General features: G+C 51.9%; 1 protein-coding gene across 2 annotated transcripts; it reads right to left on the reverse strand.

Moving 5' to 3' along the window:
- Window positions 1–10,325: 10,325 nt before the first annotated feature.
- Window positions 10,326–13,939, reverse strand: LOC144608339 (torsin-4A-like). 2 transcript variants are annotated; one of them, XM_078426005.1, is made up of 2 exons: window positions 13,907–13,939; window positions 10,326–11,848 (listed from the first exon to the last, which is right to left on the reverse strand). In XM_078426005.1, the coding sequence occupies exon 2, from the start codon at window positions 11,835–11,837 to the stop codon at window positions 10,578–10,580; it is 1,260 nt and encodes a 419-aa protein (XP_078282131.1). In that variant the 5' UTR covers window positions 11,838–11,848; window positions 13,907–13,939; the 3' UTR covers window positions 10,326–10,577. The 2 variants fall into 2 exon arrangements, with proteins under 2 accessions (XP_078282131.1, XP_078282129.1); XM_078426003.1 differs by lacking the exon at window positions 13,907–13,939 and adding an exon at window positions 12,574–12,704.
- Between the last annotated feature and the right edge of the window lie 690 nt (window positions 13,940–14,629).

Here is a 14,629-nt window from a genome sequence, read left to right on the forward strand (position 1 = left end):
AGCTGCTGCTGCCTCTCTAAACCAGACACACGGCCTCCATCCTGACCTCAGCTGCTGCCTGTGTAGAGTTTGCGCGTTTCCCCTTTCACACGTGTGTTTCTTCCAGGTGCTCCAGTTTCCGCCCACATCAGAATCAGAATCAGAATCGCCTTTATTGTTATCCAAAAAATCATGTCTTTTGGATGAAATTCCGTTACCCACAGTCCAACAATAAGAGCAATAAAAACAAAGCAATAACACACACAATCACAAAACCAACACAAAACAAAAAAGAAACATCCATCACAGTGAGTCTCCTCCAGTCCCTCCTCACTGTGATGGAAGGCCAGAATGTCTTTTCTCTTCCCCTGCCGTCTTCTCCCACGGTCAGGCTGTTGGAGTTGCCACGTCGGGTCGGTCGGGGCTCCCAACATTGAAGCCCCCTCCGGGCGGAGAAAATCCCGCGGCCTATTCCAGGCCGTGCCGGACGGTGAAAGGTCCGCAGCGGGCCAACCCAAGCCCCGCGATTAGGGGCGGGAGAAGACGCTGCCGCTGCCGGAGCTCCTGATGTTGGCCCCCACCCAGGGCAGGGCCTGCAAGCTTCCGACGTCCACTTCCCAACGACATGCAGGGTGTAGGTTTATTGGTCTCTGTAAATTGCCCCTCGTGTGTAGGGAGTGGATGTGAAAGTGGGAGAACATAGAACTCGTGTGAATGGGTGATCAACGGTCAGTGTGGACTTGCTAGGCTGAAGGGCCAGTTTCAATCCTGTATCTCTAAACTAAACTAAACATTCATTCTCCAGATCAATGACCTGTTGGAAGAGCTCATTGCTCTCAGCTATTTAGCAAATGTGTACATATGCAGCATGAATCTTTCTTTCAACATTGTGTGAATGTATGTAAATGCTGGCCTGGATAGATGCAAATAGGTGGATAGAGGTCAGGTATGGCCCAGGATTGACAGATACAGAGTGGACGCCTGTCAGCTTGGGCCAATGTTGGGGATGAAGTCGGCTTGATGTGGCTCACGGATACCTGGGGCTCGCCTGGAGAGGGCAGTACAGCTCTGGTCTCCACACTGCCAGTCAACGCCACATCATGCTCCACACAACACCAATGGTAAACGCCACATCATGCTCCACGCTGCTGTCAACGCCATGTCATGCTCCACGTAACACCAATGGTCAACGCCACATCATGCTCCACACAACACCAATGGTCAATGCCACATCATGCTCCACACAACACCAATGGTCAACGCCACATCATGCTCCACGCAACACCAATGGTCAATGCCACGTCATGCTCCACACAACACCAATGGTCCTCTGGTCACTCTCATCCCTTTGGACCATTGCTCCCCTGCAGATAGACACAAAATGCTGGAATAACTCAGCGGGTCAGGCAGCATCTCTGGAGAGAAGGAATAGGTAACGTTTCACAGAGTGCTGGAGTAACTCAGCGGGTCAGGCAGCATCTCTGGAGAGAAGGAATGGGTAACGTTTCACAGAGTGCTGGAGTAACTCAGCGGGTCAGGCAGCATCTCTGGAGAGAAGGAATAGGTAAAGTTTCGGGTTGAGCTGCAGTTCAGCTGGCCAGAACAGGGGTAGGGGGCTTCTGAACTCTGAGTATCAGAGGAAGTCGAAATAGCAATTGAGGCTGCTTGTGCATGTCGATACCTTTGATAGAAATAGCCTGCTGTGGAAACCATTCAATATGTAAAACAAACAAACACTTGAGTTACTCCAGCACTTTGTGTCCTTTTATAATGAGGGTAATGGATGCGATGTTAAATGAGCAGAGTGTATAATTATAGATATAATATGTGTGTATAGAATGGGAAGGATGCAGATTGAGTGGCTGCATAATGGCTGCCCTCCTGCCCTCCTCGCCTGCTTCTTGCATAATCCACAACTCTTCAATCCTATCTCACACCTTCTGCTTTTATCTCTGGCCTTTGTTCCAACCATTGCCTATCAAAGCCCCCCTTCGCCTGTGCCTACCTATTACCAACCACGCTTTGTCCTGCCTCTCCCCTTTTCCAGCTTCCCTCTCCCCTCCTTCCATTAGTCTGAGGAATGTCACCTATCCACACCTCTCCCGAGAGGCTCTAACTCACTGAGTTACTCCAGCACTTTGTCCTTTTGTGTATTAACTAGCATCTGCAGTTCCTCATTTCTACATAATGGGCAGATATATAATGTGGGAGGTATATGGATGGCAGGTGTAACATGGCTAGAGTATATCATGGGATGTATAATGGGAGGTATGTGTAATGAATGGTAATAGATGAGCTGGGAATGGGTAGGGTGTAGGATGTAACTAGGAAAATTGACAGGGGAGAGTCAGTGGATGTGGTGTACCTCGACTTTCAGAAAGCCTTCGACAAGGTCCCACATAGGAGATTAGTGGGCAAAATTAGAGCACATGGTATTGGGGGTAGGGTACTGACATGGATAGAAAATTGGTTGACAGACAGAAAGCAAAGAGGGGATAAATGGGTCCCTTTCGGAATGGCAGGCAGTGACCAGTGGGGTACCGCAAGGTTCGGTGCTGGGACCCCAGCTATTTACGATATACATTAATGACTTAGATGAAGGGATTAAAAGTACCATTAGCAAATTTGCAGATGATACTAAGCTGGGGGGTAGTGTGAATTGTGAGGAAGATGCAATAAGGCTGCAGGGTGACTTGGACAGGTTGTGTGAGTGGGCGGATACATGGCAGATGCAGTTTAATGTAGATAAGTGTGAGGTTATTCACTTTGGAAGTAAGAATAGAAAGGCAGATTATTATCTGAATGGTGTCAAGTTAGGAAGAGGGGATGTTCAACGAGATCTGGGTGTCCTAGTGCATCAGTCACTGAAAGGAAGCATGCAGGTACAGCAGGCAGTGAAGAAAGCCAATGGAATGTTGGCCTTCATAACAAGAGGAGTTGAGGATAGGAGGAAGGATATTCTTGTTATTGAGGGCGTGCAGCGTAGGTTCACTAGGTTAATTCCCGGAATGGCGGGACTCGTATGTTGAAAGGCTGGAGCAATTAGGCTTGTATACACTGTAATTTAGAAGGATGAGGGGGGATCTTATTGAAACATATAAGATAATTAGGGGATTAGACACATTAGAGGCAGGAAACATGTTCCCAATGTTGGGGGAGTCCAGAACAAGGGGCCACAGTTTAAGAATAAGGGGTAGGCCATTTAGAACGGAGATGAGGAAAAACTTTTTCAGTCAGAGAGTGGTGAAGGTGTGGAATTCTCTGCCTCAGAAGGCAGTGGAGGCCAGTTCGTTGGATGCTTTCAAGAGAGAGCTGGATAGAGCTCTTAAGGATAGCGGAGTGAGGGGTATGGGGAGAAGGCAGGAACGGGGTACTGATTGAGAGTGATCAGCCATGATCGCATTGAATGGCGGTGCTGGCTCGAAGGGCTGAATGGCCTACTCCTGCACCTATTGTCTATTGTCTATTGTCTATATGTATTATGTATAATGCACAGTGAATATAAGTCATGTTAACATCAGAGGTTGAGCCTCCGTATATAGATGATGCTTATATCTGTGTGCACTGCAAGGCATCAATGTCTTGTTCACTGAGGTACAGCTGATGTGGACCTTAGCCACATGCACAAGGTTCCGTTTCACTTCAGTTTAGTATATTGTCACGTGTACGAGGTACAGTGAAAAGCTTTTGTTGCGTGCTAACCAGTCAGCTGAAAGTCACTGCATGATTACAATGGAGCCGTCCACAGTGTACAGATACATGCTAAAGGGAATAACGTGAATAGGGTAAAGGCCTTGCAATACCACAGCATCCTCCAAAAATGAAGATTCACAGCGACGTTAGAGAAATAGACCACTTCTCATATCCCGAGAGGCATGTTTGGTGAAGGAGTGCATCCATGAAGAGACTGACCACTGCCTTGCTGTTGAGGAGGGTATTATCAAACTTGGAGCCATGCATTGGAGCACAGAAGCCTTGCGTATGAGTGAAAGAAACGCACCACTTCACAAACCACCCACTGCCCCACCAGTCACCACAGACTGTGGTTTCCACACTGCCTTTATTACCCATCTCAGAGGCAGAGTAGAATCAAATTGTCCTCCATCTTGGGTGTACTGTGGGAGGGTGCATGTTGGCTGGTATATATGTAATAGGTGGAGTGTACAATGGGTGGGTTGTAATCTAGGATGGGTGTAAACTAGGTGTGTAAACTAGGTGTGGTGAATCATTAGCTGAGCAGGTAATGGTTGGTGAATACAATGGAGAGGTGACTGAGGGGCAATGCCACAAGCCAAATGTAAAACAGCTGGATGTGCTGTGGTGGTATACGTGCACTCGGTAGGGTGTGCAGTTTCTGTGTGTTCAAGGAGAGGTTGTCTAAACAACTTTATAACTGGCAAGGTAAACAGCTTGGAACAATTATCAGCCGGATATATCTTGGGTGGATTTCGAACAACCTGCGTGTGTAACGTGGTGTGTTAAACCTGTGTGGCTAGGGGAAAAATGAGCTTGAATTACGGCTGTGATGTATAAAAGTTGCCATGATAATTGAACAGATGTATAACATGAATGCATTTTGGGAAGTCAAACCAGGGCAGGTCCTTCACAGTGAACTGGCAGGGCCCTGGGGAATATTGTAGAGCAGAGGGATCTTGGAGTACCATTAAAGTGGTGTCACAGGTAGACAGGGTGGTGAAGAAAGCTTTTGGCACATTGGCCTTCATCAGTGAGGGAATATAGAAGTTGGGACATTATGTTATAATTGTATAAGATGTCGTTGAGGCCGTACTTGGAATAGTGTGTTCAGTTTTAGTTTGTGCTGTAGGAAATATGCCATTAAGTTGTAAAGGGTGCAGAGAAAATTGACGAGGATATTGGCAGACCTGAGAGAGGGAGGTACAGGGAGAGGTTGGGGAGGCGACCTGAAAGAGGTGTGTAAATCCACGAGGAGAATAGGTAAGATGAATACATTGTCTTGGAGCTAGAGGGCATGAGTTTAAGGTGAGAAATAAAATGTTTGGAGGGATCTGGGCAAAACGCAAGTAAATGGGACATGCTTAGATGGGCTGCATCGGTCAGCATGGATGAGTTGGGCCAAAGGGCCAGTTTCCGTCCTGTATGAATCTATGACTCTAAGCAAAGTATATACTTGTGCAGGATATATAACGAGCAGATATATACTTGATGGATGTACAAGGGATGTGGGAGATGTGAGGTTGGAGATGGATGTGTGGTAGGTGAAGTCAACACTGGCCACACGTGCAGTGAATTGTGAGTATTAGGTGCACTGTTGTGGTGGGAGCAGCATGTGACTGCTGGAGCAGAGATGGGCAGCAGCTTAAATAATGCAGATAGATTTCACAAAAGAATAGCTTCCTTGGTTGCAAAATCGATGAAAGGTATTAACAGCCTAACCTGCCACTTCATAGGTGAACACATGCAGAAGTAAGGACACGGAGTGCTGGAGTATCTCAGCGGGTCAGGCAGCATCTGTGGAGAACATGGATAGGTGACGTTTCACAGAGTGCTGGAGTAACTCAGCGGGTCAGGCAGCATCTGTGGAGAACATGGATAGGTGACGTTTCACAGAGTGCTGAAGTAACTCAGCGGGTCAGGCAGCATCTGTGGAGAACATGGATAGGTGACGTTTTGGGTCAGGATCTTACTGAGTTCCTCCAGCATTTTGAGTCCTTTTGTGTATGAACCAACATCCACAGTTCTATATTTCCACATGTAGTGTTGAGACAGGGGCCGTTCAACACACAGCATTGTGGGGAGACATGCAGTGTGGAGGGTAGAGGGTTGTGTGGAAATGTAGGGTAGTGTGGAGCCACCAGGAACTGCAGACTCTGGTTTACAAGAAAAGGCACAAAGTGCTGGTGTAACTCTGCGGGTCAGGCAGCATCTTCAGGTGGGAATGGGGTTATGTGAGGGAAACAGGTGGTGCTTCAGGAAACCAACCTTTCAAGGTAGTGAAAGAGATAAATAAGATATAAAAAGCAGGGAGGGAACAGGGCAGGGATGTGTTAGGCTAGGATGTGGGTGAGATTAACTGATGCAATGGATGCTGGTGAACAGTAACAGGGAACAGAGATGGGGCTGGTAAACAGTCACATTTTATGAGGATGTTGCCAGGATTCAAGGGTGTGAGCTACAGGGAGAGGTTGAGCAGGCTAGGACTCTAGTCCTTGGAGCGCACAAGGACGTGGGGTGATCTTATGGAGGTGTATAAGATCATGAGAGGAATAGATCGGGTAGACGCACAGAGTCTCTTGCCCAGAGCAAGGGAATTGAGAACCAGAGGCCCCAGGTTTAAGATGAAGGGGGAAAGATTTAATAGGAATCTGAGGGTAACTTTCTCACACAAAAGGGTGATGGGTATATGGAATGAGCTGCCAGAGGATGTAGTTGAGGCAGGGACTATTGCAATGTTTAAGAAATAATTAGACAGGTATATGGATAGGACAAGTTTAGCGGGATATGACCCTTCTTCAGACTGATTAGGGATAAAGGAAAGGAGAGATATAGACGGTGATGTGGAGAGATAAAGAACAATGAATGAAAGATATGTAAAAAAGTAATGACGATCAAGGAAACAGGTCATCGTTAGCTGTTTGTTGGGTGAGAACGAGAAGCTGGTGTGACTTGGGTGGGGGAGGGATGGAGAGAGAGGGAATGCCAGGGTTACGTGAAGTGAGAGAAATCAATATTCATGTCACAGGGCTCTTAGCTGCCCAAGCAAAATATGAGATGCTGTTCCTCCAATTTGCGTTTACGATCTGTGTAGGAATGGGAAGGAGAATTAAAGTGTCCAGCAACTGGGAGATCAGGCTGGTTCACGCGGGCTGAGCGAAGGTGTTCCGCGAAACGATCGACCTGTCTGTATTGGGTCTCGCTGATGTATTGGAGTCCACATCTTGAACAGCGGATACAGTAGATGAGGTTGGAGGAGGTGCAAGTGAACCTCTGCCTAACCTGAAATGACTGTCGGGGTCCCTGGACAGAGTCGAGGGAGGAGGTATAGGGACAGGTGTTGCATCTCCTGCGGTTGCAGGGGGAGGTACCTGGGGAGGGGGAAGGGATTAGTTAACCAGGGGGTTGCGGAGGGAACGGTCTGTGCGTGGGCAAGTTGGGCCAAAGGGCCTGTTTCCACGCTGTGTGACTCTCGCAGGGGGCCAGATGGGGTTTTGGTGAATCATTGACCTGCGATCAGGGCCCACTCACTTGCTGAGGTGTCTCGCCAGTGTGACTGGAACTGTGGGCAGCCCAGAGAGAAGACTCACGGAAACGAGACGTGTGATGAGTAATGTCAACAGCAGGGGCCCTGAGGATTCACTCTCTTAAAATGACACAACTTTGGAAACTATATGTCCCTCAATAACTAAATCACATCCTTTATCCCCACCCCCACAACATCCCAGTCTGAAGAAGGGTCTCGACCCGAAAAGTCACCCATTCCTTCTCTCCACAGATGCTGCCTGTCCCGCTGACTTACTCCAGCACTTTGTGACTATCTTCGTTTTAAAGCAGCATCTGCAGTTCCTTCCTGCAGGTCCCATTCTTAAACATTTCTGCTTTTCAGGCACATGACGTTTGCTCTTTTGACCAGCGTGGCTTGTTTTAGGGAAAGGAAAGTGCTGCCACAGTGAGCTGTATCACACCACAATGCCGCTGGTTAACGTTAGCTGTTGTGAAAGTGCTGCCACAGTGAGCTGTAGCACACCACAATGCCCCTGGTTAACGTTAGCTGTTGTGAAAGTGCTGCCACAGTGAGCTATAGCACACCACAATGCCCCTGGTTAACGTTAGCTGTTGTGCAATCTAGACTTTCAGCAGGAAGTGTTGCTAAATTTAATCAGACACTCATCCGACTGAATGAAGTTACTGTTCAAACATACTGACCGTGAACTCAATGGTGACCATTGACTTCCCAGCAGAGCTGGTGCCAGGATCCGCAAAAGCACCACCTCTGCTGAGCAGTAAAAAGAGGGATATTTGCGGGTTATATCCTCCTGGTGTCCACTCGCACGGGGAAATGTGGGAGTGCGGTAGGCCGCTGTGGACAAGCAAGCTGGGCTCGCTCACTGACTGACTGACTGACGTTCAGTGCTTGCTTCCTCTTCTGCATTAAACATCCTGCGGCTCTTGAACTTCACCCACACCGTGTCACAGTTCCTTCAACAACCAGTTTCACACATACTCGCTGAGGAATTGGAGTATTCCCACCCATTGCAGCGTTTAGCCTTAAAACCACACTGGAGGACTGCATTAACTAACTAACTCCTATGTTTCTGGGGTTAGGTGGGGTGGGGGGGATGGGGTGTTGGGGGGGGGGTGGAGTGCAGGGGTGGGGTGGGTTGGGTGAAGGGGGTGGGTTGGGGGGTGATGGGTGGGATGGGGTGAGGGGGTTGGGAGCGGTGGGGTGGGATGGGGGCATGGGGTGAGGGAGTGAGGTCGGGTGCGGGGGGTGAGGGGGTGGTGGGTGGGGTGAGGGTGTGGAGTGGGGTGGGATGGGGTGGTGTGGGGGTGGGGTGGGGTGGGATGGGGTGGTGGGTGGGGCAGTGGGGTGTAGTGAGGGGGTGGGTGGGGCAGTGGGGTGTGGTGAGAGGGTGGGGTGGTGTGGGGGTGGGGTGAGGTGGGATGGGGTGGTGGGTGGGGCAGTGGGGTGGGGTGAGGGGGTGGGGTGAGGTGGGGTGGGATGGGGGTTTGGTGGGGTGAGGGGGTGGGGTGAGGCGGGGTGGGATGGGGGTGTTGGGTGGGGTGAGGGGGTGGGGTGGGGTGATGGGGTGAGGTGGGGTGGGATGGGGGTTTGGTGGGGTGAGGGGGTGGGGTGGGATGGGGTGAGGTGGGGTGGGATGGGGGTTTGGTGGGGTGAGGGGGTGGGGTGATGGGGTGAGGTGGGGTGGGATGGGGGTGTTGGGTGGGGCAGTGGGCTGGGGTAAGGGGGTGGGGTGATGGGGTGAGGTGGGGTGGGGTGATGGGGTGAGGTGGGGTGGGATGGGGGTGTTGGGTGGGGTGAGGGGGTGGGGTGGGGTGATGGGTTGAGGTGGGGTGGGATGGGGGTTTGGTGGGGTGAGGGGGTGGGATGGGGTGAGGGGGGGGGTGGGGCAGTGGAGTGAGGGGGTGGGTTGGGTGGGGTGGCCTAACAGAAGCGGCCCTTTACTCTTTCAGATGGAGGCAATGTGTTAAAGGGGAGCGAGAGCCAGCTTGTGCTGTGTGCCAGGGGTCTGGGCATTGAGAGTGCAGCAGGAAGAGGGTGAGGGTCTTTGTGTTCCTGCAACCACTCTGGGTGCTGCCAGCTTGCTGTGTTGGTGGTCATTCACTGCGGGGCGGCCCAGGTCTGGGCCCGGGTCTGGGCAAGCTCGTGGTCATTCACTGCGGGCCGGCCTGGGTCTGGGCCCGGGTCTGGGTGAGCTCGTGGTCATTCACTGCGGGCAGGCCCCGGGTCTGGGCCCGGGTCTGGGCCCGGGTCTGGGTGAGCTCGTGGTCATTCACTGCGGGCTCTCGCTCCCCTTTAACACATTGCCCGGGTCTGGGCCCGGGTCTGGGCCCGGGTCTGGGTGAGCTCGTGGTCATTCACTGCGGGCAGGCCCGGGTCTGGGCCCGGGTCTGGGCGAGCTCATGTTCACGAGCTGTTGCAGAATTTGCATTCTGTGCAAATGAGCCTCGGCCTCTCTCTCTCTCTCTCTCTCTCTCGTTGGTCTGTGAAAGCAAGCGGGTGCAAACAATGTAATTACCACGCACACCGGCCCCATTCAGCCAGTTTAACTGCAGATGAGAAGCATGATAATATGTCACCACAGTGCAGTCGTACATGCTGAGGCCGCCTCTTGGTGTGGGTCTGACCTACAAACACAATTCAAGAATAGAAAATGCCTGTCGGCTTTGCAGTTTAGAGTCAAGCAGGGTTAGGCACTACCATCTCATTTAACTGCAGATACAATAATATGTGACCAACTACCTGTGTACAGCACAGACTCAGTGTGGGCAGTGTAACATAGACTGGACAGTCCACCACTAACAGTGTGGACACTAACACAGACTGGACATTTACAGCACAGACTCAGTGTGGGCAGTGTAACATAGACTGGACAGTACAGCACTAACAGTGTGGACACTGTAACACAGACCAGACACTGATGTACTGTACAGCACTAACAGTGTAGACACTAACACAGACTGGACATGTACAGCATGGACTCAGTGTGGACACTAACACAGACTGGACATGTACACAGATCTGCACAGACTCAGTGTAAACACTTGCCTGAGGCACAACATTCACAGCACTCACTTTGCTTTTGAAATGGCTACTTCATTTTAGCAACAACAGATATTTCTCTTGACAGAAAGTGAACAGTAGACAGAGGTTTGATGAATTGCCATTCCCTTTGCACAGTTACTCCATGTGTGTAGCGTGGTCTGGTTAGAGTTAGTGAGCATGTGAGTATCCAACACACCTGCCCTTTGCCATTCCATTAGTAAACCTAGAGCCAGGGGCAACCAGAGAGCACAGTGAATGTCCCAAAGCCCCTCCAGTCATCCAGCTGTGCACATCCCTGGCAGCACGAGGCGTTACTGAGAATCAGCCTCAGTCATCAATGCAAGAGGTTCACCTTGGAGTCTACGTGTTTGCAGCCGTGTACAGAATACTGCAGCTCGCCAACAGAGTAGTAATTCAGCTCAGCAGACAGCTTGTCCAGATGGGCAGGGTCTGGGTAGAATCCTTCCGCCATCATCTTTTCCAAGAAGCAGTCCAGGATGTGGTTTTTGTGGAGCAGGGTGAAGGGTACAATGTCGGCGTGGTTCCACAGAGGGTGGATGTGCACCAGTGAAGATTGCACCGTGAACAGGAGCTCCTCAGACTTTGCTGGCTGCTGGGTCACGCCGCTAGAAGCATTGTGCAGAACAAACTTGGTTATCTCGGCCTGCCCGTAGTTGCTGATCAATACGTACACCACATTGAGGAACTCGTTGGTCTGGTTGGGTTGGAAGAGGTTGTACAAGAAGTCCAGGAGGGCGGGCTGCATGAACTCCACCTCGTCGAAGATGAGCAGCGGGATCTTCTCCTCATCCTCGGCACGGCTGACCATCTCTGAGATGACCGTCTGCAGCTCCTGCTGACAGCTGCTCACGTTGTCGTGGGTCGGGCAGTGATGCAGCACAAAGTACTGGAACACCAGCTCGTCACTCAGCACTGAGCGGAAGTGTTTGGCCAGCAGTCTGCCCACCAGGCTCTTGCCCACCCCAATGGGCCCATTGACAGAGAGCACCAGCGGCTTGTTGTGACTGTGAGTGGCCAGGTAGTCATTCAGCAGGTCCATCACACTGTCAATGGCAACTGCCTGCCCAAACACCTCCCTCTTCAGTGTCTTCTCCAGCCCTGCCAAGTCATACTTGAGCACATTGTCATCCAGGTTCTCGATGGCGTTGTATATCTGGAAGAACACAATGACACTCAGCAGGAAGAGGCAGTGCTTGGCCTTGCTTTTCTTCTTCTCGGGTAGGTACTTGCGGCTGTCATTTGGGTAGAGGACTCTGCGCTTCTTGCGTGAGTGCCTCTTCTTGGTGGGCCTGACTGGGATCTTGTCGAAGGTGAAGTACTCTGCCTGCTTGGCCCTGCTCCTGGCCCCTCGATACTGGCCTTCCTGCCCCTTCACCCCCGGCCTGTCCCCATCGCCAGGCTCCCGCTGCTCGGTGCTAACCCTCCGCCTCTTCATCACCAGGTACTTGTGGCGGATGCGGCAGGCGACTTTCAGCGGAGACGCAAAGCTGGACATCCTTTGCCTGGCCACAGACCCCCCATTGGGCATGCCTTCCACTGGACGTCTGCTTGGCTCAGGCCCCTTGGGCTCCATCACTGTGCTCCCTGCAACAAGCACAAGAACAATTTCACCAACACTGCACCTCACGCTGCCTCGGCAAGGCCAGCAGCATAGTCAAGGACCAGTCTCACCCTGGCCACTCCCTCCTCCCCTCTCCCATCCGGCAAAAGGTACAGAAGTGTGAAAACGCAGGGACAGTTTCTTCCTAGTTGTTTTCAGGCAACTGAAACATCCTACCACAACCAGAGAGCAGTCTTGAAATACTCATTGGAGGTCGTCAGCCTATCTTTTATCAGACTCTAATGGCTTTATGTTGCACTAAACATTATTCACATTATTGCCTTTATCATGTATCTGTACACTGTGGATGGATCAATTGTAATCATGTACTGTCTTTCCGCTGATTGGTTAGCACACGACAAAAAGCTTTTCACTGTACCTCGGTACACGTGACAATGAACTAAACTCAACGAAGCCCAAAGGCAGGGTATTTAACGAGGGGGCACTGAATCAAACTTTAAGGTAGAGGACCGCGCACATGGGCAATGTACGGAGGAGACAGAAACAGGAACAGGGTTGGGGAGCCAAGGGTGAGCAATCAGAGGCAGAGACGTTGCACTGGAGAGATGCCCATGGCTCTGTGCATTCCTGCAAGGCCAGAACACAGGGCTAAGTAATCCCACAGCACTGGGGCCGGGCAGCAACTACAAACACGCCTGCAACTCCAGAGGTTCCCTGAGGACACCAGATGTGGCTGCCCAGTACTCACCCTACGTCACGGGCTCAAGCTCAGCCGCCTGCTCTCCCAGCGAATGGTCCCGGCTACTTCCTAACTGCTGCTGAGAAGCTGTGTACTGTCCACAATATCAGGAAGTCCTGATGTAAAGAGTTGCTTCTGTTCAGCAGTGGGATTGCTCCTCCCCTTCCCCTTCTGCACGTTTGTGCACTGAGCTGCTGAAACTGTCCCGCCTGCAGCTCCCACAACGAGGACAACAGGCCATGTAACACCCCTCTCCTCACCCTGGCACAGTGCCCAGCACACTGGGCTGCCTGTTACTGCCCTCTCCTCACCCTGGCACAGTGCCCAGCACACTGGGCTGCCTGTTACTGCCCCCTCCTCACCCAGCACCCTGGCTGTGTAACACCCCCCTCCTCACCCTGGCACAGTGCCCAGCACACTGGGCTGCCTGTTACTGCCCTGTCCTCACCCTGGCACAGTGCCCAGCACACCGGGCTGTCTGTTACTGCCCTGTCCTCACCCTGGCACAGTGCCCAGCACACCGGGCTGCCTGTTACTGCCCTGTCCGCACCCTGACACAGTGCCCAGCACACCGGGCTGCCTGTTACTGACCTGTCCGCACCCTGGCACAGTGCCCAGCACACCAAGCTGCCTGTTACTGCCCCCTCCTCACCCAGCACCCTGGCTGTGTAACACCCCCCTCCTCACCCTGGCACAGTGCCCAGCACACCAAGCTGCCTGTTACTGCCCTGTCCTCACCCTGACACAGTGCCCAGCACACCGGGCTGCCTGTTACTGCCCTGTCCTCACCCTGGCACAGTGCCCAGCACACTGGGCTGCCTGTTACTGCCCTCTCCAGCCCACTCCCCCTCTCCACACCCTGGCACACTGTACCCATCGGAGTGCCAGAGACCGCTTCCTGCTCTCTCTACAAACATATCAATTCATACCCTTTGTGTGGGATAGAACTGCAGACGTTGGTTTAAATCGAAGATAGACACAGAATGCTGGAGTAACTCAGCGGGTCAGGCAGCATCTGTGGAGAACATGGATAGGTGACGTTTCACAGAGTGCTGGAGTAACTCAGCGGGTCAGGCAGCATCTGTGGAGAACATGGATAGGTGACGTTTCTGGTCGGGACCCTTCTTCAGACTCAACTTCCAATTGGGAATCACCGGGTGCAGCTTAATGAAATAAATCATTGTGGAATACTGCTGAGAGCAGTGCTGTGGTTGTGTGGGGCTGCCTGATGCTTAGTTACGTGTCTGCCTGACAGTATACAGTATCGCTTCATCAGTAGCTTACGTCTCTCCCCACACACCCACCCACTCTACAGGCCCCCTCTGCCTACCTACCTACCTACCTGTAGGGTGAAGCACTCTGACTGTTAGGAGCTGGTCTGGTCTGTGGTCTTGGTTCAGCTCTCTGATCCCAGCTCCTGTAGCCACGGTTAACACAGCACTGTTTGCTCACAGCTCTCAGAACAAGTAGATAAGTGCAGAGTCACGCAACCTGTAAAATCACATGCGAGTACCAAACCCACTTCCTCTCTCCAGGGCCCTGGTGCAACTGCTGGGGATGACAAATACATCAGTCATTCACTCAGAGGCCATGCCTTCTTCAGTCTGAAGAAGGGTCTCGACCCGAAACGTCACCCATTCCTTCTCTCCAGAGCCTGACCCGCTGAGTGACTCCAGCATTTTGTGATACCACCCAGAGGCCATGCCTGGTAAGATGGTCACCAACTGGCCCGTATTAGCCAGGACATCCCGTGTTTTGGGCTAAATTAGTTTGTCCCGTATTAGTAGGGTTGCCAACATCCTCACTCTCAAATAAGGGACAAAGGGTGACGTCACCGCCCCGCGCCCCACGTGACCTCACCCAGCCCGGGCGGCGGCCATTGGTGGAGCAGGAGCATGTGGCCGCTGGCTGGGTGAGGTCACACGGGGCGTGGGGCTTGGAGCGGTGACGTCACCTTGACCTGTATTTGGGAGTGAGGAAGTTGGCGACCCTACTCAGTGCCCATTGTCAGGGCAGGTCTGTGTGAATGGACAGTGCTCAGCTAATCATTGGCAGGCGGTCATCA

Source organism: Rhinoraja longicauda, chromosome 31, assembly GCF_053455715.1.
Source record: "Rhinoraja longicauda isolate Sanriku21f chromosome 31, sRhiLon1.1, whole genome shotgun sequence".
Classification (NCBI taxonomy): domain Eukaryota; kingdom Metazoa; phylum Chordata; class Chondrichthyes; order Rajiformes; family Arhynchobatidae; genus Rhinoraja; species Rhinoraja longicauda.